The following is a 27,003-nucleotide window of genomic DNA, read 5'->3' as shown; positions in this document are numbered from 1 at the left end:
CCAATACGTCCTTCCCTGGTGATATCCTTTCTCCCACCAGCAGTGGGGCTCGCAGCTCTCCTGGGAACTGCAGGGGCAGCCACTGGAGGCTCCTCCCTAGGGATTCAATCCCAATTATCCCAGGAAATAGAATGTCCACCAAACAGCTGCTGCCGGGACAGAGCTTTGGAACCATCTAGACACAGTTGCTGGTGGCTCTTCAAAACTGCAGAGCATTAGACCTCTTCACTGCAAGTGGGAGAGGAACCTTCCTATACCCAAGGGAAGAATGATGTTTCTATACCATCAGGCCAAGCACAAGGAGACATCCAGAGGATCCTAGACTCCACGGATAAGATTCAAACGTTGGACAAGGAGGCCGCAAGCTGGAGCCTAACGTCCCTCCTTCACCCTTGGCATTTCCCTGTTTTTATTTGTTGTAGCCCTTGCTGCTGGACCCCCTTTACTTAACCTCTTTATTTGATTTCTCTCTTCCCGGCTTCAGACTCTACCATCTGCCAATGATTCAAGATCTATCAGCCAGTTCAGACCTCCTTACCCACCATCTGTATGGGACCTCTAGATCCACTAGAACCTTAATCTGGGCATAATGTCCAGATCCTGGGCCCCACAGGCCTCAACCAGCCAGTCATAAACCCCAAACCGCAACTGACAGCAAGCATTGGAACCCAATCCATGTGCACTGCCCCTCCTTCATCAGGAAGCAGCCAGAGTGGTCATTGCCCCAGTGCCCAAAGAATTGGGTCCCACCTGCTTGAGGAGGATTGTTAGGTAGAAAGATAGACCTGAGCAGCAGGGTAAGGGGAAGATAAGGTCCACGGAAAAAAAAAACCTGCCCAAACTCTGCCCAGGTAGGGGGTCCCTTGTGAAGACAACAAAGGCCTTTCTGGGAGATAACTTCTTGCCTATCGGGACCAGACCAAACTAGTCCCAACCAGACCCCAACTCTGGTGCAATCGAACCAAACTAAACCACCCAAACTACACTTCATAATCTCATTAAAGTTGTGATTTTGCGTCATTCCCCCACCCCCACCCGGGGTCTGAGAAAAGACGGCACCAAGAGGAATGGGTGTAGAACTAGAGCTGTCAATCAAATGGCCTCCTTGTCAATCAAAGGAGGTGCCTCCCAGCTAGGTGGTGATAAATAGATCCTCCCCTAAAAGTTCAGTGCCTTTATCTACCATCCCTCTGCTTTGCTGCTGTGTCCCTGCCTTTCAGTTCTTTGTTCTACTGGGGACAAAGGCTGACAAGAATGAACTCAACCCATAAGAACGACCACCAGCCAGTCAAGATCTAGAACAGTTCTACTGCCTCACAAAATTCCCCCAAGCCTCTTAGTTATCAATTTCCCATCCCCACCCAGCTGGCACCTGGCAACCACTGATGTGTATTCTGTCCCTACAGAAATTCTTTTTCAGAATTTCTTACAAATGAAATCATAAAATATATAGCCTTTGTGTCTGGCTTTCACTTTGCATAATGCTTTAAGATGTATTTCTATCACTTTATTCCTCTTTACTGCTGAGCAATGTTCCATTGAACTGATAGCCCACAGTTTGCTTACCTGATGCAGGGCAGAGACAGGAGACAAGCATCATGATTAGTTTCCCCAAAAAAGCCAAGATACAGTAAAAGCAGGTAAGATTCCATCTTAAGGCTAAGAGTCCATCTTAAAACCCAGGGAGTTGAGATTCCTAATGTATTCTTTAGTATAAACAGACAATAACCCACCTTAAAGCAAAGCAATCTTAACTGATAGTACACCCAGAGAGAAGTCACTATCCTGGGAAGGTACCAGATCAATACATTTATTTAGCCAAATTAGCTGGAGGACTGATAATAGAGGAGACATGATGTCTCTCACCAGAGGTAAGGATCTTGAGACCACTTAACAAGTCTACACCCCTTGGCCCTTTGTCACATTCCTGAAAAATACTTAAAAACCTAGAAAACCCAAGACCCCAAACCCTTAGGCACACTTCCTCTCTGAGGTTGCCCACACTCGCCCTTCTCTGAGTGTGTCACTCTGTTCTACTTCAGATAAATAGGGAGAGGCTGCTGAGAGCTCTGATCTGGAGCTTGCAAGTTCCTGTCACCTGGACGACCTGGACAGGACTGCAGCTTTACGATCATGTTCCTTAAAAGCCTACCTGAAAATCTCTTTTCTTTGCCTGTGGGAAGTTCTCAGAACATAATCTCACTTCATCCTGTGCCCCGTGGCTCCCCCAAGTCCTGGGGTGGTAGAGGCTAGCCCCCACACTGCAAATCCAAAAATCCAAGTGGATATGGGACACCAGGTGACCCTGGCTTCTGGAGCTGGCGAGGGAGCTTGCCCTATGCCAAGAAGTTCAGCAAGCTCCTGCTCCCTCCCGCTGCACTTTCATACCCTCAGCTGCCTGCAAGGCCACTGCCATTCATTACTACTCTTGCTGTAATGAATTCCTTCTTTACATACACTCATCTGATCTGCTCAAGAAAGTCTCGTTCAGAGTCAAGAACCTGCCCCTGTCCAAGTTGAAGTTCACCTAGTGCACAGGGAAGTTCAGCTAGTGCACCTTCCAGATGCAGCTGCCCGGCAACATACCCACCTACCTATTGGGGGGCATATGGGTTGTGTTCCAGCTGGGAGCAATTACAAATAAAGTTACTATATAGATTCATGCACAAGCTTTTGTGACCATAAGTTTTAATTTCACTGGAGTGAAGACACAGGAGTGGGCTTGCTGGGGCACATGGTAAATGTTTCACTATACAAAACTGCTGCACTGCTTTTCAAAGTGGCTATAAGGGCGAATGATTTTAAATTATGAGCTGCTCTCCTTTCACAGCAAGCTCCCAGTCCTAAGCGCTGGAACACAAAAGCAGAAAGGACAAGGTCCTTGCCCTCACCCAGGTCACATTTTGGAGATGGAGACAGAAAATAACAAGGAAAGAATAAACAGTCATCTTAGTACAGAAGCTATCAATAGAGTGACAAGCTAGAAGGTAAGTCAGGAGGCGGCCTTTCAGAGCAAAGGTCCTGAGCTGAGATCTGAAGCTTTCCAGGCAGGGGTACAGCATGTGCAAGGGTGTAAAGGCCACACTAGGGACCAGCTGGATATGCCACTGGATATGCTAAAAGCCAGATTCAGTCATGGCACAGTAGAAGGGGCTTTTGTCAGAGAGGGAAGCAACCTTGCCAGCAGGGTAAGAAGGAGTTCTGTTCTAAGCCTATTTGGGAACTAGAAGAGGATTTTAACCTGGGGATTGTCATAATGTAATTTGCGTTTCAAAAGGACCACTTGGCTAGGAAAGGGGAGACCAGCTGGGACTGTAGTCAGGAGATGAAGAGCTGCAGTCGAATTTAGGGTTTATTTTGCCGACGGATCCAAGGGGACCTGTTGATGGTTTGGATGTGATGAGGGAGGGAGAGAAGAATCCCAGGTGTTCCTAAGCGTACTGGTTTAACTTTCACAACCTCAGACTACTTGAAACCACACGTTATGCGAAATGTTGGTCCGCTCTTGGCCATAGTTTGCAGTCGGTAAAATAGGTTATAAAAATTGGCTGAGATCGTGTATCTATGAGCAAACCAAATACTATTTTAATGCTAAATTCATACCCTGCAGGCCAGGTACTTCTTCCCAACGGCGCAGAGGTGGAGACTTCCCTAAGGCAGAGGTAAATGAGTGAATACAATGAATGAAAGAACAAATAAATGTGAACCCGACGAAGGCCTTGCCCTCGGCCACTGTACAGTAAGCCCCACCTGGCTTGTCGCTCAGCAGCCCCCTCCTGCACATGCGCACTAGGCTCTCCGCCGCCCCCTGCCCAGTCCCACGTCCCCCATCGTCGGAGCATGCGCGGGCCGCTTGGCGCCAATTGTAAACCGCCTCTGGTAGCGCCAGCCTCGCGGGTCTCCCGGCGGCGCGTGTTTGCTTCCTCCTCGGCTCCGGGATGATCGGCCAGAAGACACTCTACTCCTTCTTCTCCCCGAGCCCAGCCAGGAAGCGACGTGCCTGCAGCCCCGAGCCGGCCGACGCGGGGACCGGCGTGGCGGCGGTAGCTGAGAGCAGGGATGAGGCGGTGAGGCGCGGCGGGGGCCGCTGGTGGGGACGGGGAAGGGAGAGGGAGGAGGGCGGCGGGCCCCGTGCGACCAAGGGATTGCAGGGACGCGCCGCTGGTCGGGTAAAATGAGTCCCCGTGTTCCAAACAGCTTCCACGTGTTCAAAACAGCCGCCGAGATGCTGTCGGCGGCCATGCCTTGGGGCCTGCCAATGGGGACGAGCTTAGGAGCCCATTGTGCCAATCAGGGGCGAGGGGCCCTCCCTGCTCGGCACGCCGTCCAGTCAGAGGAGGGGGAGGGAGGGCCCTCGGGGGGAGGGTTTTTGCCGCGAAAAGGACGCGTGGGGACGCAAGTGGCGGGCCCAGCAGGCTCCGCGGGGCCGGACTCCGCGCCCTGCGGTGGTGCAAGACTTCTCTTACCTCGAACCCTTCTGGAGACGCCGCGAACCCTGTGCACAGCCTCCCACAAAACTGGAATTTTGGGGCAGCGGCCTGCTAGTTCCGGGCTGTGTTCCCAGAGTCCAGTTTTGCTCCGACTTGCCGGGTTGTGCTGAAGCCCCAAGAATGGGCGTCTCCTGCTGTGGGCCGTTGGGAAGGGGGCGGAAGCTGCGGGCGCCCGGGAGAGGCCCTCTGCAGCTCGTGACCCGCCTCTGCGGGGACCACTTGCAGGCCAACCCTAACAAGAAGGCCCGGGCCGGGCCGGAGGAGGACTCCTCCACGCCGCCCTCCTCGCCGCTGAGCCCCGAGCAGTTAATCCGCATCCAGAGGAACAAGGCTGCCGCCCTGCTCAGACTCGCTGCCCGCAACGTGCCGGTGGGTTTCGGTGAGAGCTGGAAGAAGCACCTCAGCGTAGAGTTCAGAAAACCGTATTTTATAAAGGTAAGCGTGAAGACTTGGGGCTCTTTGTCTTGTTAGTGTAGCAGGCCCCACCCACTATATAGGAAATTGGTTTCGTAGGCCCGCCCCTCTTTCCCCCCCTACAACGTTTTTTTTTCAAGCTACGAGGATAAAAGTAAAGCCGTGAACCGCACATTTCTTTTAAGGTTTTTAAGAGACTGTGAAATGATACCGTGGCATCTCTTAAATCTATTTGTATAGTCTGTACTCCAGGAAATTGGGGCAGGGCAAAACCACAAACGGGACTGAATGAAACCTAGTTGGGCCTTTAAAATAAAAAAAAAAAGATGGAGGGGTTGGCACCAAAAGAAATCCAAGCAGCCAGACCAATCAGCTTTACCCAGCTCCAGGAAAGGAAAAGGGTTTTGAAAGAGCGGAGCAACTTAAATGGGGGTCAGGTTCGGTTTTTCTTTGTTACTTTTATGAAAGGATTTGAATATAAATCTTGGCGAAGAGCTAGATAATGCTTCAGTTACGTTGGAAACACTGAGTTCTTACCCTTTCCAGTGCCAATCTGATTAAACCTAAATTTATTTAAATTAGCTGATGGGATTCGTTGCAGAAGAAAGAAAACATTATACTGTTTATCCACCCCCACACCAAGTCTTCACATGGACCCAAATGTGTGACATAAGAGATGTAAGTACAAGTTGTTGACGACTTTTAATACAAGAGGACTGGGAATCAAATAATATTTCTCAATTAGGTACACTGGAGTTAGTTACTGTCCATAAGTCAGTAGCAAGTAAAATACTGAAATTGTGAGGTGTGGTTGGCTATACTTTAGCCTATACATATTTTTTAACTTCAGCATGTTCTGTTGTATGTAGACCTTGGGTTTACATGCTCTGATTTCTTGTATTTTAATCCTGAAACCAACGCCATGCCAGTGTTTTGTGTTACTGTGATGATGATAGGGAAACTGAGGCATGGGGCAGTTGATCTTTTTCTGCTGGTTATAGTGGACCCCACCTTGATGTGCTGCTTAGTATTCTGTCTGATCACACTGTGTTTTGTTAATGTATTCGAGCTCTTTGGCCTGAACAGTTTTGTGTCCTGTTAGCAAATCACTTTGCTTTTGTTTATTTTACACAATAGCTGGTGACTGGTCACTTGAGTCTGCTATTCAGAAGCTTGTTTGTGGCTTCACATTGTATGAACTAGGAGAGCTGAACATACATATGGCTGTGTCCTACTTCCAAGCCTTACCCCCACCTCCCATTCTCCTGCTTGAGAATTGGAAGTGTGGCAACCCTCTCTTCACTTCCGTCTTTTGAAAACCAACTAGACCCTTTGTGCTACCTTCTTCAAGCTGTTGCCTACCACCTTTGTGATCTGATTTCCCTCTAAACACCTCCGGTTCATTTGGTATCTGCTTAAACTGGAGGCCTTATATTGTGTTCTTATCCTTTTTCCCTCCCCCACTTTGTAAGCTAAGGGCTGGAATCCTGCCATTTAATAAATACATGTTAAGTCAAATAGAAGTGGAATAGGTGAATAAGCTATCTTGATAAGGTGGCCACACCTAATGCCAATACCTAATAACAAACTTTGAAATTTGTCTTTGAACAAGTACTTTGAATATCGCTCCTTGTTCCTCAGTACTAGTTTATCCCTTGTTTGAACGGTGTGTTCTGTTTGAATACCAGCGATCATTATAAATAGGGAAGAAAAAGAAAAGCATGTATCAGATGGCCCAGTGAGGTGTGTGTGCAGATGAATGTATGGAGAGTCAAGGAGGTAGAGTGGCTGCTCCAAGGTCACCCCTTATCTAGGACCAGAGCCAAAAGCTTCTGTACTGGGACAGGTTGCTTAGCTAGGGATAATAAGCTGAGGGTGCTGTGACCACTAGTGGGAAGAGCAGAGAGGTCATGAAAGCTGATCGTGGGAAGGCCTGAAGCTGGACTTTGAAGGTTATAGTGTATATTACTATGGTAGAAGATCGAAGAAGGATCAGCATGGGCAGAAGCATGAGAATGAAGAAGAGTGGACAGGTACCGGATCGAAAGGACTTGCTGTATTTTAGCACCGCCTGTGACAGTGATCCCATGACTCTCCATTGCATTGCATCTAGTCATCTCCCATGGTTTGACCTGGCCTCATTCTCTTCTGGTTTCATACCTTATAGGATACAGGGGAACAGGTACCTTTGTATGCTGCTGGTGAGGAATTTGAATTGCTTCCACTCATTGAAAAGCAATTTGACATGTATTTTCAAAAACTTAAAATACACTTATCCTTTGACCAGCAATTATACTATACTGAATCTATTCCATAGAAATAAAAGCAAAAGTATGTAAGGATCTAAGTACTGGGATATTTACTGCAATATTTTTTGTAATGGAGTGAAAAAAAATTGGGAAACAAGCTGGCTGCCCACCAGTGATTGAGTTCTCATCCTTCAGGATGCCCAAGACGTATGATGTGAGAAACACAAAAATGTAGGATGATGATTACAATAACCCTAGTTATGTAGGCACTTAAAAATGATTGAGTCAGAATGGGATGGGATGGCCAGGAAATAATAAGCCACTTCATGTTTCTGGATGGTTGTACTTGTGCAAAGGGCATGTTTGGTTTTGTAATTTGAAAAATGAAAGGGATAAAAAGCAAAGTTCACCCCAACTTGCTTCAAGCAGCTATGTCAGAGGTGGGAGTGGGGGTGGTGCAGCAGGGTGGTGGGTGAAAGAGAATTTGGCAGTGGAAATCAATGGTGCTGCCAGTGAGTGACCTTTCCCTGGGGTCAGGAGGGAGCTGCCCTTTTCCTCTTTATGTCACTTTGTATAGGTACATATTTATATAGGGATATATGGATATCAGTCAGCCAAGTGCTTGTTTAAACTGTCTATGCTACAGTGTTTAATTTCTTGCCACCTGGTATTCGCAGGTGAAGGTTGTGATCCTGGGGCAGGATCCATATCATGGACCCAGTCAAGCTCATGGGCTCTGCTTTAGTGTCCAGAGACCTGTTCCACCTCCGCCCAGGTACGATTGCTTTACAGGTGACTCATCCAATGGTGATTACTTTTAGATGTGTACTTTGCAAATTACAGGCATACCTGTTAGGGGGTCTTTTACTAGCCTTTGGAGCCAGGAGTTTTCAGTCTTGGCACTGTTGACATTTGGGGCTGGGTCTCTGGGGGGGAAGAAGAGCCGCCCTGTGCATCGTAGGCTTCTGTAGCAACACTCCTGGCCTCTATCCACTAGATGCCAGCAGCACTGCCCCCCTAGTTGTGACCAGGAAAAACCTCTTCAGATGTTGCCAGAAGTCCCCTGGGGGGAGAGGGGGCAAAAAAAACCCTGGTTAAGACCACTGCTTTAGAGGATTTTACATATTGTATATGTAAATATAATACATAAAATACATACAACTGTGACCCAGCATCATTTGGGAGGGGCTTGTAACTTCTGGGCTGGTTTACTGAGGTTTTCCAAAGTGCCGTTCTTGGTGCACGCACAGCCCAAAGTAAAGGTCTCAACCAGGATTTCTGTCAGAAGGAATGATGGTGTTTGCTCCTTAATCACTGGTGTTTGTCTCAACATGCTCATCAAGGGCTGGCTTTCCAGGCCATATATTGAACTTTCAGAATTGTGCTCACATGTCTTTTTTGTTCTTTTTCTGGCTTGCTTTCAGTTTGGAAAACATTTATAAAGAGCTGTGTACAGACATAGATGGCTTTGCTCATCCTGGCCATGGAGATTTGTCTGGATGGGCCAAACAAGGTAACAGTCCACTGCTGGATATGTTTTGGTGGATTTCAACAATCTCTTTTCGGTCCTGCTTGCTTCTGTTCGTAGAAGACAGCCGTGAAGAAGTAGAGAGTGCTGATAAAATGGCTACATTTATATAAGTCAAAAATTTTATCCTTCAGCCAGTGTTATCTCTCATGTTTTAATCATAATTTGAAAGAGAAAAGCTTGTTCCTTGGTACTAGTATTTTAAGTTTATCCACTTAACCTAACTGACCACTCAGAAGTTGGCCTTATTTCGACACACAGGCCTTAGTTCATGTGTTTAATACTTATCTGCAGGACTTCATTTTTTTTTTTCCTTTCTTAACAAATGAATTATAACCAGAGTAAGGAAAGAGTATTTATTCTTTGGTTTCTTGAAGGTAGATTTTTTTTTTTTTTTATAATTATTTTTTATTGAAGGGTAGTTGACGCACAGTATTACATTACATTAGTTTCAAGTGTACAACACAGTGGTAGAACATTTATATACATAATTCTAGGTTCCAGCTATCACCCTACCAGGCTGTTACAATATCTTGACTATATTCCTTATGCTATACTTGAAGGTAGATTTTTGTTTCAGTGAAACATTTTGGCCTGGGGTTATTCATTATCATTTAGGATATTTTTTTTAAAACAATCTTTCTGATGACTGCTAGAACGCACGTTCACTGTTATAAACTCTGATGTAGAAAGTGCACAGGCACATGAGAGAGTAAAATGCCCTCAACCTGGCCCTGTCTGTACCCACCCGTCATGTCGTAATTCTGTAGTTATGACCTGATTTCAGATAGCTGCAGTGTATTCCATCCTGGGAATGAATGGTTTCACCTTGGGGTGAGCCCGTTGGGTGTTGGCTGAGTCTTCCAGCCCACCTTCAACCCCTCTCTTCTGTGTGTTCACAGGCGTTCTCCTCCTCAATGCTGTGCTTACTGTCCGCGCGCATCAGGCCAATTCTCACAAGGAGAGAGGCTGGGAGCAGTTCACTGATGCAGTTGTGTCCTGGCTGAATCAGAACTCAGATGGCCTCGTCTTCTTGCTCTGGGGCTCTTATGCTCAAAAGAAGGGCAGTGCCATTGATAGGGTAGGATTTTTTTTTTTTTTTTAACACTTCAGATCAGTTTATACCAGTCCTTGCTCTGTGGTTCTGGAGAATCCATGTCACAAGATAGTATTTATTTTGCCATAAGTCTGTTATTAGCATTGGGTTTCCCATTGAAAACTGAGCAAAATTCAGACAAATTTAGTTGAGGATGAGAAAAGCAACTGGCCAGCTTGTGGTTTAAATACTTTGTAATATAGGCATCAACTTGCCATATACATAGGAAGATACACAGCTCCTGGGTACCATTCATTTAACAAATCATGTCATAAATGACGAATAGGGTAACTTTTTTGCCTTCATGAAGTTTGAGAGTATATAGAAAACACCAAGAATCCCACTTCATCGCGAGTGTAAATCCCCCCCCCCATGAGAATGCTGTTGGTGATAATCATTAAGCCAGTACCCGACACTACCCCCACATGACCATCCTTCTCTATGAGGTCCTTCTCTGCCATTTACTTATGACAGCGCCTACATACCTGGTTGCTGTGGTGGCAAACCGAAAGTCATCTTTGCATCCTGTCCTTTACCTCCTGCCTTTAAGTCCAGTCAGTAAATCCTATCGCCTTGCCTCCTAAAAACATCCCAGCCCTACTGCTTCTCACAGTCACACTGCTGCCACTCTGGGGTGAGCCTCTGTTGCTTCTCCAGGATAACTGGACATGACAGCGGTCCAGGGGAGAATGGGGTAGCGGAGGAAGAGAGATGGGGGCTAGAGGGAGACGGGAGTCAAGAGCGAGTGTTCAGCTGGAGCTGCTGGAGAGACACCGAATCTAGAAGTGGAGGTGGGGGAGAGGTTGTGAACATTAAAAGTGAAATAAGGGGAGTAACTGAGGTCACCCAACAGTACTTTGTCGTGTATCAGCAAGAGGTAACTAGTGGACCAAAAATGTGCAGATACACTGTCCCCTTCCCCTTGTCAGGCACCTAATCAACCACTTTTGATGCAGGATCTTGCCTACTACTGTCACAGAGGCTAGGAGGATAGGCATACTCTGTCCCCACTGTGCACTGGGGCTCAGAGACTAAGTCACTTGCCCAAAGCTGCCAGGAATTCGGGGAGCCGAGGTTAGAGCCTGCCCTGGAGCCTGGCTGGGCCCAGGGTGAGAGCCCTGCGTAGCCCACAGGGAGTGTGCTCGGATTCTAAGCCAGGCGTGGAGTCTTGAGTCTGCCAACTCTACTCGTAGGTCACCTATCTCTGTTTTCTTTTAAAGGGAATTGGCCTTTATTTTGTAGTTGAGGGTTGTTTTTAAGATTTTTGATGCACATGATTAAAAAATAGAAAAAGATACCAAGTTGTGTTGTAAGAAGTCTCCCAGTTGGGTCCCATCTGCTGTTGTTCCTGGGCTTAGATGAGCACTGGCTTATATTGATGTCTCAGGCCAGTGTCTTTTTATGCATAGAAAAGCAAATAGCAAGAGGGTTTAAGTCAATTAAAAGGCTTCTTTCTCTGTAAAGATTCTTGTGATGGCATGAGATGATAAAATGCCTACATCATGAGATGAAGTGAGGTGAATGACACAGGCACTGAGATGGAGTGTTAGGCTTTAACTGGCCTTCTAATGCCACCTCAGGAGGAGGGTCATCTCCCAGACCAGAGGGTTGACAGCAGGTCACTGACGCCAAGGGAACTTGTGTCATCCATGTACCTCACTTCATCTCATTACAAGGGCATTTTATCACCTCATCATAGCAAGAACAGTGAGTTCAGCTCAATAAGATACTATGAAAGAGCACATTCACATTTTTATGTGAGTATATAATTTTAATTTTAAATGTTCTATTTTATTATTAGTTATTGTTAATCTCTTACTGTGCCTCATTCATAAATTAAACTTCATCATAGTCTACCCCTCAGCCACAGCTCCCTTCTCTCCACTTTGAACTCCAGGCTAACTGGACTGACCCGACTCTTGTCTGTCCCATTGAACGTCCTGCTTCCTCTGTCCAGAAGGTGGAGGGCTTTTCCTTCCCCAGAGGCCAACTCATCCTTCAAAGCTAAGCACCTCTCGTATTTCCAGGGGCCTGCACTGCATGCCAATGGTGCTTGACCTGCATCACTTCTAATACTCTGTACACATGGTCTGTCTTTTTGTTCTTGACTTCATAAGCTAAGTGCTTTTCTAACCAGTTTACAGATGAAGAATGAGATGTAGTTTAGAGATTTGGTGACTTCCCCATAGCTAAAACTACGCAGCAGAACCAGGACTTGAACCCCAGCAGCTGGCTCCTGGCTTTGTGCTCGTAACCACAGTAAGCTGCTTGGCTTTAATTATGGCCCCTCCTGGACCGAGGTACTTAAAGGCAGGGATATTTTGAGAACAATTACTTGTTAGGTGGCTTTTGTTTAAGTACAGAAAAGAATGATGGGGGAAAAAAACAAAATGGTCCTTACTCTTCCTCCTTTGCTTAGTTTAACTACAGCTGACATTTTGTGGTGAGAGCGTTCAAGGCCGCCTTGCTCCAGTGGAGCCACTCACCCCTTCACCAGCCCTTGCTAAGCCCCAGGCAGGGTTTCCGGGGAGCGTGTGAGCTGGACAGTGGCCAGGGGCTCTGGGATGGGCCCTGTTCCAGTCAAGAGTTGCACCTGAGCCCCAACAATTCAGACAAAATACTCCATTTTTGTTTCTTAAAGAAAGGTACAAAATAGAAAGTAGATGCTTTCTACTATTTCCCCTAAAGGAACTACTAAAATAGTGTCTCGGGTATTTCAACCTCCACCCTCCATTTTTAGGGCAACTATCACTTCTCTTTTTTTTTTTTTTCCCTTGATGTATTTTGGAGGTCTTCCTTCAAACTCAGCATACATAGCCTGACCTGGTTCTTGTAGTCCTGTGGTGTTCCATTGTAAGAGCTTTAGAAAGATCTTAGTTGTGCGACACAGACATACATTAGGTTTTACCTGACGTAAGCAGTGCTGCAGTGAACCTCATACCTGCATCTTTGTGTAGGTATGGGCATCATGGGGTCCTTTATTTATTAGCAAATTCCTACCTAGCAGGGAGTTGCTGGATCATAAGATACCGCAAAAGATGGTACCCAGTTGCAGGCTGAGACTGGCCCTCTTTCCATCAGCACTAGCAAGGGTAGTTGCCGTACGAATGAACAAATGCACTGATATTCTAGTATAGATGCTGAGTAGATGCACTTTGAAAAGTGGGAGAATTTAGAGTGGGCAAGGGAGAAGTTAGGGTAAGACAGCTGTCTTAGAGTGCAAGCCATAGTCCTTTTTTATTTAAGTCCCAAATATGCCACCTTTCATTCATTCATTCTTGTCCTCTTCCAGAAGCGCCACCACGTGCTGCAGACTGCTCATCCCTCCCCGTTGTCGGTGTACAGAGGGTTCTTCGGATGTAGACATTTCTCTAAAACCAACGAGCTGCTGCAGAAGTCTGGCAAGGCTCCCATCAACTGGAAGGATCTGTGACCCTGAACTGGAGGGGGTCTCTGGGTAGTTTTCTAGAAGATGCTTTTGAAGTATTTGTCAATTACAAAGTTGGGTTGAAAAAATAATTTCCCTAGTCTTTCTTAAGCATTCTGCATAAGGGGAAAGTTTTAGTACAGCAGCCATGATGTACCAGGCTGCCCAGGAGTGGCAGCTTATCCAGCGAGAAGCGGCAAAGGCTGGACCCTGTGACCTAATGTGTTTTTTCAACGTGCCTTTGGCCCAACACATGTTGTCAAGTAAGTTCTTGGAAGAGAGATGAGGTCAAATACTCTAGACTGTCCTCCCCTTTACCTGTATGGTTAAAGTGGGAAGAGAGAAGCACCTTTTGGGTATGGCCCACTGCTGCTTGTTTTTCCTTGGTTAGACTTCAGGTTATTAGGTATTGGGTATTTTTATTTAGAAAGAGCCCCCCTTTGCCCATAGCCCAGCATTCCAGTCTGGGCCAGGTACACTGCCCCTTCGATCATAACAGCCCTGAGACCCCTCCTTGAAGGAAGCATGAGGATGGTTTGCAAGTTCCCCAAAGTACGGGTCAATTCCCTGATTGTAGTGGAGGTGAAAATTCCTAAGCGATGATTCTTGGTGTGTGCCTTCAGATAAGCAGAGGCAGAAGTGAGCTGGGTCTTGTTTATGCTGTTACTCTTAAGATGTTTCTAGGAATAAGCAGTGGAAGTTAAATAGGAAGAAGAAAGGGGTTTTGTTTGTTTGTTTTTAAAGAGCATACATGCTTTTCTTCTAGGTATATCCTGAGTTGACATTTTAAGGCAGCTGCCAGATGCATTTTTTTATGGACTGAAATCACTTTGAGGAAATCTTTCTGAACACTGTTAAATTCTGCTTTTTTAAAGAATGTACCAATGTGTGTATGTATGTATATATATTTTAATTCTTTAACGGACAATCTTTATTAGGTCTGCACTTCTAGCCTGTTCTGCTGTTAGCCGGGTTAAAGCTTTGACCCTGCACAAGTTTGGTAATAAAAGATTGTTGACATTTCGCTCTGCCCAGTGCTCTTGAGTGCCGCCCCTCCGCGCTCGCTCTGGCCCAGGGGCTTCTGCAGGCGCCCTCGGGCCGTCCTTGGACCGGGGTAGCCCGTGTCGCCATGGCAACCGTTGTGGGCCGGAAGGGTTGCCCCGGCACGCCCTTCCTTCTGTCCCCGCCCTCCGTTCCCGGGAGCCGCCCACCCCTGCTTCGGCCTGGGTAAGCGCTGGGCGGGGTCCTGGGAGGGCCAAGGAGGACCTGAGGGGCCTGCACGCTGACACTACTAGGGCTGCCCGGGGGCAGGATCCGCGGAGACCCTCTGGGTGCTGCTGCTGGCTGGGAGAGCATTTCTTCCGGTGTCTTAGCATACCCATCATGGCTGCGTGTCCTGCCGAGCCCTGGGACAGTGCTGGGGACTCCCCCACCCTCCTCTTGGAGTTGTGGACTTACTGGGAATCCACCCTTGAGTTGTGAGGCCTGGGCATAGCGTTTGGGTATAGTGTTTGAGGCGAGTCATCAGGATGGAGGCTGGACTCCTCGGGGCAGGTGTAGACAGCCAGGAGTGTGAGGTCTGGTAACGCGTGTGCTGGTGTTCAGGTAGGTGAGAAAGCATGTCTCCAGTGAGAACACCTAGACCGCATCTATCATGAGCGCAGGGATTTGGAAACCTCCCTGTTGCTGGAGGATATTGCTTCCCTTCCTGGCCTTGGTTTTCTTATGAAAAGAAGGATTTACCAAGTGGCATCAGAAACAGGCTTTTAAGAAGGAGGATGCAGAAAAAAGATGGCTTCTCAGTTCGCCCTCTGGTAACTTCGGGGTTCCCCCACCACCAGCACCAAGCATTTCAATGGACTCCGTTATCCGAGGGAGAAATCAGGCGATGCTATTTCCCTCAGTTATGTTTAGACATTTCTCCCAAGGCAGGACTAAGTAGGAAGCAAGCAGTGAACTTTATAGAGTTACCACAAGTCAAAAAGCAAACTGACTACATATTTTTAATATATTGAACTCTAGAAGTATAGTGATGCTTTAAACAGGACAGAGCAAAGTTAAATGGTCCATGAACAACCTCCCCCACCAAATACAAAAGAAATACAAATTCAATCTCTGATTTTTAAGAAAAAAGGCTCTTTCTGATAAACTTTTTCTTTTAGGTATGTATTTGTAATTTTTTTCACGTGTTTTCGGTTTTGCTATGATTACAGCACTGGGTGTGCAAAATGAATAAAAGGCAGTCTTAGCCTTTTAGGTCAGGAGTTGGTATACTTGTTCTGTAATGGGGTCTGATAGTAAATATTTTAGGCTTTGCCCCCATCCTGTTTCTGGGAACTGCTCAACTCTGCATTGTAGAGAAAGTAACCATGTGCAAAATGTAATTGAACAGGTGTGGCTATGTTCTGATAAAATTTATGGACACTGAAATTGAAACTTAATACATTTTTCATGTCATGAAATCTTGATTTTTTTTTTTTTTTTCTTCAAACACTTAATGTGAAAACCACTCTGAGTTTGAGAGCCATGGGAAAACAGGCCATACGGACCATAATTTGCGGACCTGTTCCAGGAGCTCCCCCTCAGGTGTCCCCAGGGACAGCCGTCTGTGGGTCCCTCTTACTCTCTGGACAGTTGTGTGTGCCTTGCCCTGGGAGCATGTGAGAACCTGGGCAAAGAGGATTCCTGTCTTCTCCCTTCTCAGGCAAGGAGAAGAGTATCTGCTCGAGGGCATTTGGAAACAAGGAAGTCAGTTACACAAAATGTCCTGGCCTACAAACCCCAAGTTGTAAAATTAGCGTGCGAAAGTCATTATCAGTAAGGTGAGTCCAGCAAGGGCAAGGTCAGGAGACGGGGATTTTTTTTTTAGACTTTAGCATGCTGTTAGTACTTCCATTATTAGATAATCCATTCCCTCCCTTTTAAAAATGTACTCTGCTTTGGTTTGCTCCTGGTTTTTTGAGTTTCCATAAATGAAGAATTAATCTGATTATTCCTTTAATATATTGGACCTTAGAAGTGTAGTGATGCTTTAAGTGGTTTTGGATCAGAGAAGCCAGCTTCGGGTGTGCATGTGTGGCAGTGCCTCGCGTCCTTGTCACACCTTCTAGATGTACAAGGAAAAACAGGTAGGGGGCTCTGGGCAACCTGAGAGGGCCGTGGTGTGTTGACTGATGGGGACTCAAGCTGAGGAAAGATCAGAACATGTGCCTGCTGCAGACAGCCTCTTTTCCTACTTAGAGTCCTTCTGACACTTTTAATCTGGGTCTCACAACCTAAAGTTACCTTGTGGGTTCTCTGAGTTGTACCCGGTTCTCAAATTTTTGAAGTGCGTTTGGAAGTAGAAACAGTGGTGAGTGGGCAGAACAGGAGATCAGTAATTTGCATGCTTTGCTACTCAGCTGTTTATTTCCTGTGTCTGAGTGTCCTTCTCAATTAGTGTATTTGGTGTGATGGAGAGGAATGGGATCTGGAGGCTTCAATCAAGGTGTTAGTTAACCCCAAGCTCATCAAGAGAAAGTGAAAAAATATTGATGCCAGGCCCACTCCCAGAAATTGTGATTGAACTGGCCCTTGGGAGCAAGAGATGTCAGCATTTGCATAGTACCCAGTTTGCAGGGCCAGCAGCTTCTTTCCAGCTGCCCAGTTTCCTCGGGCCATGTGGTCAACTTTATTTATTTGGTCAATTAAGTTGATAAGTATAATTTTCCGAATCTAAGATGTGTTTGAAGAAATACGTCTTTCTATTAACGTTCTTGTGTTTGGTGCAAAAAGTTTATGAATAGCTTTGGTTTCAAGCCTTCCGTTTGGCTTCTAGAAGATGCCTATGCTGTAGAGAGTGTCAAGGGAGGGCTGAGCTGCCAGAGAGTACTTGATCTGTGTGTCGGGGTTGGGGAGCAGGTGAGTGTTGCTAGTCTGTGGAAGTAAGAAGTTTCATTAGAAAGATGTTATTAAGTGCTAGTTGTGAGCATGCCTCTGTACTAGAAGCTCAATGTATATCATTTTATTTAATTTTCTCAATCATATGGTGAAGTAGCTGGATGAGGAAACAGACTCAGTCATTTGCCCAAAGCCATAGGTAACAGAGCTAAGATTCAAACCCACGTCAACCTGATTTCAAAACCCTATACCACTGTAGATGCTGCCGGGATCATTGTTATTTGACATAATTGGGAAGAATTTTCCATGAAGCTTATAAAAGAAATTTCCCTTGAGTCACAGAGCTCTCCCAGGAAGCACATCTAGTTTGAAAGGTGCCTTCTTCCAAGGATTGCATGAGCTACTCTATAGTACCGTTGGCCAAATCACTAAGCACCATCCGTCTGGGGGGCTTTGATTATCAAGAACCTAAGGTATGTGGGCATTGTGCCAAGCCCTCAAACTGCAGTATTTCATCCTCAACTGCTGTAAAATAAGTGAAGCTCTCCCAGGTTACGGCTGATGATCTCAGGGCATTAAGAGGACCCAGGGGGCAGCAAGAGATGCACTTCCTGCTTCTAAGTCCAGTGGAGAAATTTCAAGAAATCTGCTGTGTGGTAATTTTCCCTTCTTGGAAAACAAGCCCACAGATTAAGTTGCTCCAGGCAGAGTGAAGGCTGCACCTGTTGTCACAGTTGCTGTTTAATCGTTTTGCCTAAATTCAGCATTTTGGGGTTTTTTTCCACTTGCCATTGAGGGAGGGCCATTCTGGTTTACTGAAATTGGGGCCCCTGAAGTGCTCTTTCCCCTTACCTTCTGTCAGAACAATGCCCTTTTGTGTGGCCTCTGCTTTACACGCTCTGGTTTGGACCCGGAGGTGACCTTTGTCCTACATGCCTCCAGCCCTCCCCATGTTGCAGAACATTCTGTAACTGCAGCGGAAGCTGGATTTCCATCTTCTCTGCCCAGCTGGAGCGAGAGCCAGCTGACCCTGAGTGGGAATGAAGCTGTTCCCCGCCCCTCCCCACCAAGTCACAAGAAATAGGAAACACTTCATTGAGGGGTGTTTTTCATTGAGAGGGTTTTACCAAATCTTTTCTGGGGAGAGAAGCCAGCGATCTTCTGATAGTGATCACCTAACCCATTCAAGCTTTCACCATGCACTGTTCCAGAAGCCATTTTCCAAATGACGAACAACCTGTATCCAGTTAATTTTCAGCAGGCCAGAGGAGGGTTAGAATGACTTTGTATTGCTTACAACAGCTTGGACTTCAGACCCCACATGGCTTAGATATCTAAGAATTTTGAAATAAAGCAAGTTAGGGGGAGGAAAGGTGGAAAGCAGGACACCGTGGATGGCAACCCCTTCAAGTGGTTTGGTGCAGGAGCCTTCGCTTTGCCTGGTGTTTTTACTGCTCTTCAGCACCCTGAAGGTTAAGTGCTCCGGGATATTTTTAAACAGCAGGGGCTAGTTAATCTAAAAGTGACATTTACAGTCTCAGCAGTGAGCAGCTAGCTGGCTTAGACTCAGGCTCTCAGCAAACAAGGAACCTGGAAAACAACCCTGAGCACACAGGGAGAGGACATGGGAAAAGGTGGAAAGAAAAGTGGTGAGTTCAGCCCTCCCTTGGGTCACTTGGTATAAAGTCAGCGTCCACGTGAGCAGGGTTTCAGTGCTCAGTGAGAGCGGCCCCTGTACAGAAGTATGCACGCAAGGTTTCCAAGGGTGAAACAGTTCTGTTAGATTTGCAGGAAGCTGATCTGAAGGGCCTGCCTGAAATGTACTATAGAGGAGAAGGGCCTTTCTTCGCTTCTATAAATGGTTATGTTGCTGGGAATCTCTGCAAAGTCTTTCCTCAGTTCTACAAAACGAAATGGTAGGTTTGGGTTTTAGGTTTACCTACAAGACTGCTCTGTGATTTACTATGTCTCCAAAGCTTCTGTCTTAAGGAAGAGTATTCTGTTTCTCATAGATGTCCAATCTCTCAAACTGTTGGTCATTTTTAAAAAACAGACTCTGAGCATAAAGCATGTGTAGTGGTCCTGTATTGCTAGAAAGATAAGATTTTCTGTAACTCTCAAAAAGTGCACTATAAAGTAAAATCAGGTAGCACACAGTTGGGTGTAAAAATTCCCAGGCCTTGTTTCCGGAGGACCTTTCATTCTGTGCACTCACCTGGTACACAGCTTTATCCTCCACGCCTGTCGCTGTTAAATTAAATGGGCTTCTCCATAGGTAGAGTGACCAGTCATCCAAGTTGGCCTAGGTGAGGGGAAGTCCTGGGAAGTGAGGCTTTCCATGTGGAACCTGGAAGGTATAGGCATCATTTTATAAATTGTGTTTTCCTTATAATAGTGTCTCGGGAGATCTTTACAAGGTGTGATTTCTTTACTGACTTATCCGGGTTTTAAATGGAAAGACCCAGCCAGGCCTAAATCATGTGATCAAAGGTAGAAACTTCCCCAATTCATGACTTTCCTTGAGCAGCTCTAGGGAGGCTTTTAATGTTTATGCAAAGGAATTCTATTGGTGGGTACAGTGTAAACTCCTTCCTGGGCTAATCACCTTTAGATCTAGAACAAAAATTAGAGTTAATGTTTCATGACATACTTGATCGTTATGGGGAAACACATTTTAATCTTTTGAAATGGAGGCTTTCTCCGTATTGTCTATGTAGAAACTTTGGGAATCCTTATCCCAAAACTTCCTTTGGATTTCAACTCCGATATCTTTATTTTTTAGTGGGGAGCGCATCTGTACTGAGGGAAGCCTGGAAGCATAGTAAGAAATATTACATTTTATCTGATAACTATGCTCATTCACATTCTATTCTGATAGATCACTTTGTTTGTTATATTGGTAAACTTATGACCAAAGCGTAAAAGTGGTTCTCTGGGAAGAGAAGCCGCATTCATTAACTTCATGGATCTCCAGGGCTCTGCACTGGACAGTCCGGCTGGGCACAGCAGGGACCTGAGGTATGGCTTATTGAGCAATTGGCATGCACCAGGTGTTTAATTCACACTAGGGCCATCTTAGGAGGGGGTGTTGTATACTCCGTTCCACAGACCAGGAAACCAGGGTTCGGAGAATTTCATGACAGGCTCAGGTCTATCAGATGAAGAATAGCAGTCTCCACCCAGGTCAGCCTCACGCCTGGAGTGCTGCTCTGTGGTCCTCTCTGGGCCGCCCAGCCTACCTCGCACCCTTACCTGTGCTGGGACCCCAGGAAACAGCTACTCTTCATTAGCCTGAGGTTCTGTGGACTAAAGCACCTCCTTTTCAAATTAGACCAGGAGTGAGAGTGGTAGGAAAGAGTCCTGGACACTCACCTTTCTATTTGGAAGTAAATTGGTCACAGGCTCCAGTAGTAACTAGAAAAGTGGTTGTTAGAGCACCCCCTTTCACAGGTTTGCCCCACTTTGTTATAAAAAGGCTGTGGTCTCCTATTTCTGCATTCGCAAAGAAGTGGAACTTTTGGAGCCCTGTTTGGAATGATAACGCTTGCAAGGAAAAAGGGGCTCTGGTTCCAATCCATTTGGGAAACATTGGGCTGCCTGTGGGGAATCCAGACCTTTCTGGCAGGACTTCTCAGAGCCTTTAATGTGCTTCTGTTGGATTTTTCCCAGAGGAGAGCGCTACCCTAAATCACTCACAGAAGGCGTCTCTTGATGCAATAAGCAAGAGGAATTTATTCAGGAACCAGCTAGCTGGGGTCCAAGTGTCAGCCCGACGCAGCAGGTCTCAACAAGGACCTCGAGCACTCAAAACCAAGGGTTTATATAGCATTTTCAAAACACTTAACTCTTAGTAATTTTCCACAGCTGCACATTATCTTTGCAAGACATACATCCTGGGGTTAAGCGAGAGCAAGGTAAGACCACTCCTCAATTGTTAGGGAGGTTCTGCACGATAAGCTTGGTATGTAGGATTAACTGACCAAGGTTAGCTGACTGAAGGCCACAGCTGCCCCCATCCCGGTGTTCATGATTAACTTGTTTTCCAAGGCCTTACCCAGTTCCAGTTTTTTTTCTTTTAAGTCACAACTTCAGAAAACTGCTTCTAGGCCCTTAAGATGGCTACTCTTATGCTAACTTATTCTCATTCTTACATTCCCCTCTTCTTCTTGTAACTATTTCAATCATGAAATTAGAGGTCATCTGTTTGGTAGTGCAATAGGGGAAAGGCACAATATGAACGGCGCAGTCTTAGCTTTTGAAGGTTGTCTTTGTCCTGACGTGGTTATCTTGGAATAGTTTTTGAGAACGGTGTGTGGGTCAGCTAAACAGCGTTGGTGTCTCTGGACGCGCACCTGGTCACTTTAGGGGTCTTCTGGTGATTTTTAAGCTGGAGAGGATTCTCAGTAGGTTGGGCTCTCCACGTGAGATGGTCGTCAGCTGTCTCGGCTGAGACAACGGGTTTCACATGAGATGCGTGGATCCAGGTGGCAATCTTACTAACTTTGACTGCTGTTGGGGTGGTCAGTAACACTAAGTAGGGTCTTTTCTACCGTGGCTCAAGGGTCTGCGCTCGGTGTCGCTTTACAAACACAAAGTCTTTAACTTGGAACAGGTGGGCTGCTTCTGAAGTGCCGGGCTCATAGACTGCTTTTAGTTGGGTCTACACTTCTCTTTGGACTGCCTGAAGAGCTTTTAACTTATTATATAAATCGCGGCTGTCAGTTTGGGTAACGGGGAAGGGGTCTTTGAATATTAAAGATAATTTCTTTCCTTGATTTCTCTCTGGGACACTGGCGCCCTGGTTCGGGTGCACATCAAAAGATTGCATGCCCAGCCTCTAAGGTGGGCTGAGATATTGTCTATTTGCTAAAGAATCTTGCTTTTTACTATGTCGTCTACAGCTGGGTCTGTATGCTAAGTCAATTGCTCAGCTTGCAAAATTACCTAGTCAGATCTGAAGGAGGAATGACAGCACACAGGCTCAGGCCCTCCAGTATGCCAAAGTGAATCTTATACACGATTACAAATGACTAGCATAACAAAACATGTGCTACTCTTCTCTATCTGGGGAACATTAACTGATCTCACTGAAGAATGATTCTAGAGTTTCATGTTTAACATAGTTCTAGTAGGGGGGGAGTTCCAGCATGTAGTTACATTGCTCTGATTGCAAATATCCCGCCCCGCTTCTTCCAGAGGCTCTTACTTTATTCTGTCTAAGCCTATGGTCCCTGTCTCATTCTCTTCTCTACAGGTAGAGACTCTAGCTGCTGCTAGGGAAAAGGGGCGATGACCGCTCTGGCTGCTTCGTGCTGAGAAGAGGGCGCAGTAAAGGGTGCAGCTAGGTCTCTATCACTGGTCAGTTGAGAGGGCTTCAGAAGGCTGGCGCTTCTATCTTGGGTTTCGTTTCTATTACTATTTGCAGTTTTGTGGCTTCTAGGCAAGATAAAACAAATTGTGTTATTAGGTTATGTAGCAACATCTGGAGTTGGATTTTTTATTCTGGAAGGAGGCTGCATTATTGAAACAATACTTTAAAATCACTTTCATTTTTATTAGAAGTAACTAGGTTAAGAAAATAATTAACAGCTAGCTTGATTATTTGCACAAGTGCAGCAAGAAGAGCAATTGATTACACAGGGTCTTTTAAATATGCTTTGCTGGAACTTTTTGCAAGGAACTTCAGATTGAACTTTTAAAGGCCTCTTGAGGCTAGACAGCCAAGCCAGACCTGCCATCAGGCTTTGCCTGCAGTACCTGTAGATTTGGATGAATTCCTCTCTTCTCGAGGTCTCTGCACCTGCCAGGAAGCGACTTTCTTTACTCACCTGGTAAGGCTGCTGGGAACTCTGCAAGCAAGGTACCAGGCTAGTTCTTCCAAGGGGCTTTGTTGGCCCTATAAAGTCAATCTTAGTTCTTTAAAGTTGTTCACATCTGAGTCCATGCACATGTCTCTCAGGTATGACATTCCAGCCAAAGCTCTGGCAGTATAACCAGTGTTCTTAATTAGTCTTCTCACAAGGAAAGCAGATTCTTACTAAACTCATGCAAATAAACATACTGCCATGGAATACAAAAACAGTCACTAAAAGTTTTTAAACTCTGTAGGGATCAGGTAGAGAGAAGGATGTCTCAATTCTGCTTATAAAGACAGCTATCTACTAAACTGTTGTCAGCTTAAGAGAACAAGCTTAAAACACTATCAGCAACATTCGAAACAAAAAGACACAAACAAAGTTTAGCATTATTCTCTTTGACAGTGCTTTCCTGGTAAATATATATATATCAGATAAATAAGCCAAATTAGTCAAATACTTTCTCTAATGAGAAAAAATTCTTCTGACATGTTCCAGGGGCCCTCTGGAAAATATCAGAGTTAACTAGAGGTAAAAGCACTTTTTTGCATTTAATTCTTTTAGAACTGTCTATCATTACACATTTATTGTCTATATACCCAGCACAGTAAACGAGATATCTTAAAAAGGTGGGGCAGCAGGGGAGACTGCTGCTGTCAGTTTTTAAAGACAATATATACAAAGTCAAAATAATCTATGTTACCAAGCATTCTTGAGAGAATGGTAGCAGATGGTAGATTTTTCTGCTTTCATCTTCAGGAGGGGAAAAAAGCTACAATAAGAATTCACATTTAGCTGAAAGAACTGTCCAAACTCAAGGCAGATTATAATATCACCAGGCATACAAAAGACCTGTTAGAGATACATACAAAGAATGAATATGGCTATAGTCAAATTCAACTTAAAAGTTTAAGCAGAATCTCAAATTTAAATGTCTCTTTCACACAGATGTTCAGATTTGACCAGAAATATGCTTTGAGATGAAAGAGATCAGGCATTTTACCTCTTCATTTAGGGATTGAGAAATGATGACCTTTGGCTTTCTAACCAGCTATTTCATTCATGGCGTCAATAGTGGGTTGTGGTGACATGGAAATGTATGCTGGATATTTGGATGGTTTAAAGATTATATACAATCAATAGCTTACAAACAGTGAAAATAATAAGAACATAACTCAGCATAAGTGTCTAAGACCAGATACAAAAAAGCAGAAAAAGTGCTTAAGTCTACAGGTCTTCCCTGAAAGCTTCAAGAATGTTTTACTCTTTAATAGTAGATAGAGCTTTTAATAGAATTTGCATAGCAACTTATAAGATCATTTGCATTAAAAAATATGGAGAGTCCTCCATGTTTTTTAAAACATACAAACATATCCACAGCATATAAATTAAACAAGAAGACCTGGTGGTTCTCAAAAAAATCTATTACAACTTTCCTCAAAAGTGGTCACACGTTTGCCCATCTAAACTTTTACAGTGAAACCTGTTTTTCTGGGAGAAACATAATCTTGTCCAGATTCTACACAATTTAATTTTTAAGAATAAATTTTGGTTTGTTAACTAAGTGCATTTAATCAGCTTAAAAAAAGCTTTGTTACTATTCTGCTTAGGAGGATAAATTAAGAAAACAAATAATCAGTAACAACTTTAATCATTTGTTGGTTAGAGAGATTTTTCTACTTGTAAAAATATAAGGAATAAATAATTCAATTTCTCATGCCATGCAATCATTTTCAATAACAAAATATTTCAAAGGCAAATAAAGGTTACACAGTTGTTAACAAACTTTAGCTTTTAGTCTTTTTAATATTAAGATTTCATTTTTTAAAAAAATATTCTGGCAACTCACTGAGACTTTAAGCATGAGAAACTGCTTTGATAAAACAATTAGAGAACTCTTTGCAATCTTTCAACATTAAGAGCAGACTAACAGTTAAAAAAAAAACAACAGTTTTCTTTAACTGGAAACAAAATTCTAATTTTGCTGTGCACTTGATATCAAGACTCACTTGCTTTAATTTCACATAGCATGACTATATCTGTAAGAATATAGTAATTTATTCTTCATTTGCCCCATGGTCTCAAGCACATAAACGGGTGAGAATTATGCCTGGGCTTGCCGGGGTTTGTCCCGCCTTATCTCTAAACATCTTGACCTTCCTCCAAAGCAACAGGCTGAGCGGATCCGCTACAACAAAAGGCACCACGCTGCTGCACCACACTGCTCTCTCTCTGTTCTCCGTCCCTCTCTAACATAAACAGCTGCACTTTAGAACAAAGCTACTTTCTTTTATCAAAAAACACATTCTTTAGCATGCAGATGAGTTTCCATTCTTTATACCTTCTCTTATTAAAACATACATCTTTTAGCATAGAGAAATGTTTTCCTTATTTAAGTAGTTTTCATTAGAACTTAAAATCATTTGATACTTTAACTTTCAGTGAACACTGAAAAACAGGCCACCGTAAACTGTTACACTAGCATTCTTCATCTATGAACATATATTATCATTTTTGGAAATGTGCTTTACAACACAATTTCTCATTAGGCACAAAATATGTCTATATAACTTAGCAAACTTTAAAAATTTTGGTTACCACAAAAATTCTCAAGCTGTTTGCATACATACACACTTATACATTAATACAGTATTATTATTAAGATGTTTATTTGCTACACTTGTTTACTTATTTTTAGCAACTATGCCAGATTACTTAGAAAACTTTTACTAAACATTAGACAAAGTCAAGTTTTCCTTCAAGCATTTTCTTGAAATGTTTAACTGGTAACATCAACTTAAATGACTTTAAGTAAACTTTGGCAGCTGATAACCACAATGACATGCCCGCCTCAGGCAAACCCAAATTAGCATTAATGCTTAACATTTTCCATCAGATTTTCTGGAAGTTTTAGAATGCCCAATTTTCACAAGCGCTTGTCTTTAAATCAATTTCATTAATACCATCCGGAGGTAGAAAGATATTTTCATGTACACACCTAGACACACAAACATACAGACTGAGACATAATGATAAGGTTCCCTCCGGCAGCCAGCCAACATTAAAGGATGGCCACTTGAGGTGCAGAAAACACGAAATTTTCTCTTCCTGATGTCCGTGCTCAAATTGTGAGCTCTCTCCCTAACGTCTGAGAAAAATGGTCTGTCATGAGAGACAAGGGGGTCGTCTGCGTCTGTCCCATTGTCAGTATAACAATAATTAGACACGTAAAAGACACAAAAAACAAAGACACACACAAATTAGACACACAGCGGCCGCGTTTAGTTCTCCTCAGAGTCTCAAACAGAAACCGAAAGGAATCAGAGGGTTGATACTCTCGGCGCCCAAAAACCAACCCTATCTCATCAGGTTCACTTTGCCGGAAAAACAGACGGGAGGCTACCAGGCGTCCCTGGCCCCCCAACCTCCCCGAGGCGTCCCCCAGGGTTGCAGCCTGCGGTGCTCCTAGTACGTCTACCGACCGCAGTCGCGACCCCTTACGGGACCGGGACGGCTGCCAGACAACGGGTACCCTTTCAGAATTCTGACCGGTCTCACCGAAAAACAGAAAACAGAATACAGACAACCCAAGGCGCCACTAATCTTACCTCTTCCTCCAAGAGCGACTTCGGGAGTGAAGCGGGGTGAGCGCAGATCCCGGACGAGCCCCCAAATGTTGGATTTTTCCCAGAGGAGAGCGCTACCCTAAATCACTCACAGAAGGCGTCTCTTGATGCAATAAGCAAGAGGAATTTATTCAGGAACCAGCTAGCTGGGGTCCAAGTGTCAGCCCGACGCAGCAGGTCTCAACAAGGACCTCGAGCACTCAAAACCAAGGGTTTATATAGCATTTTCAAAACACTTAACTCTTAGTAATTTTCCACAGCTGCACATTATCTTTGCAAGACATACATCCTGGGGTTAAGCGAGAGCAAGGTAAGACCACTCCTCAATTGTTAGGGAGGTTCTGCACGATAAGCTTGGTATGTAGGATTAACTGACCAAGGTTAGCTGACTGAAGGCCACAGCTGCCCCCATCCCGGTGTTCATGATTAACTTGTTTTC

At 44.8% G+C, this 27,003-nt stretch overlaps 3 protein-coding genes and 1 long non-coding RNA gene across 4 annotated transcripts in view; 2 read left to right on the top strand and 2 right to left on the bottom strand.

Annotated features, from left to right (window-relative positions):
* Nucleotides 1-4,583, bottom strand: part of ALKBH2 (alkB homolog 2, alpha-ketoglutarate dependent dioxygenase) — a 13,525-nt gene extending 8,942 nt beyond the window's left edge. Inside the window, exon 1 of the mRNA XM_036904001.2 lies at nt 4,467-4,583. The gene's annotated coding sequence lies outside the window, so the exon portion shown is untranslated. The remainder of the gene's footprint in view (nt 1-4,466) is intronic.
* UNG (uracil DNA glycosylase) lies at nt 3,464-14,286 on the top strand. Its single transcript, XM_036904002.2, has 7 exons — nt 3,464-4,067; nt 4,716-4,925; nt 5,487-5,582; nt 7,831-7,928; nt 8,578-8,666; nt 9,584-9,762; nt 13,070-14,286. The coding sequence occupies exons 1-7, from the start codon at nt 3,939-3,941 to the stop codon at nt 13,208-13,210; spliced, it is 942 nt and encodes a 313-aa protein (XP_036759897.1). The 5' UTR covers nt 3,464-3,938; the 3' UTR covers nt 13,211-14,286.
* Nucleotides 7,935-27,003, bottom strand: LOC130680803 (uncharacterized). Its single transcript, XR_008993845.1, has 3 exons — nt 26,547-27,003; nt 19,299-19,430; nt 7,935-8,216 (listed from the first exon to the last, which is right to left on the bottom strand). It is a non-coding gene; the product is annotated as an uncharacterized LOC130680803 (long non-coding RNA).
* ACACB (acetyl-CoA carboxylase beta) overlaps nt 18,793-27,003 on the top strand; it is a 102,556-nt gene continuing 94,345 nt past the window's right edge. Inside the window, exon 1 of the mRNA XM_036904003.2 lies at nt 18,793-18,999. The gene's annotated coding sequence lies outside the window, so the exon portion shown is untranslated. The remainder of the gene's footprint in view (nt 19,000-27,003) is intronic.

The sequence above is a fragment of the Manis pentadactyla genome, chromosome 14, assembly GCF_030020395.1.
Source record: "Manis pentadactyla isolate mManPen7 chromosome 14, mManPen7.hap1, whole genome shotgun sequence".
NCBI lineage: Eukaryota > Metazoa > Chordata > Mammalia > Pholidota > Manidae > Manis > Manis pentadactyla.
Note: the sequence above shows the minus strand (reverse complement) of the source record. Positions and strands in the feature narration are given on the sequence as shown.

Coding starts and splice junctions, on each gene's coding strand:
- UNG (XM_036904002.2), top strand. CDS start 3,939: ATGATCGGCCAGAAGACACTCTACTCCTTCTTCTCCCCGAGCCCAGCC. Junction 4,926..5,486: donor GAAAACCGTATTTTATAAAG/GTAAGCGTGAAG, acceptor TATTTAAATTAG/CTGATGGGATTCGTTGCAGA. Junction 9,763..13,069: donor AGGGCAGTGCCATTGATAGG/GTAGGATTTTTT, acceptor GTCCTCTTCCAG/AAGCGCCACCACGTGCTGCA.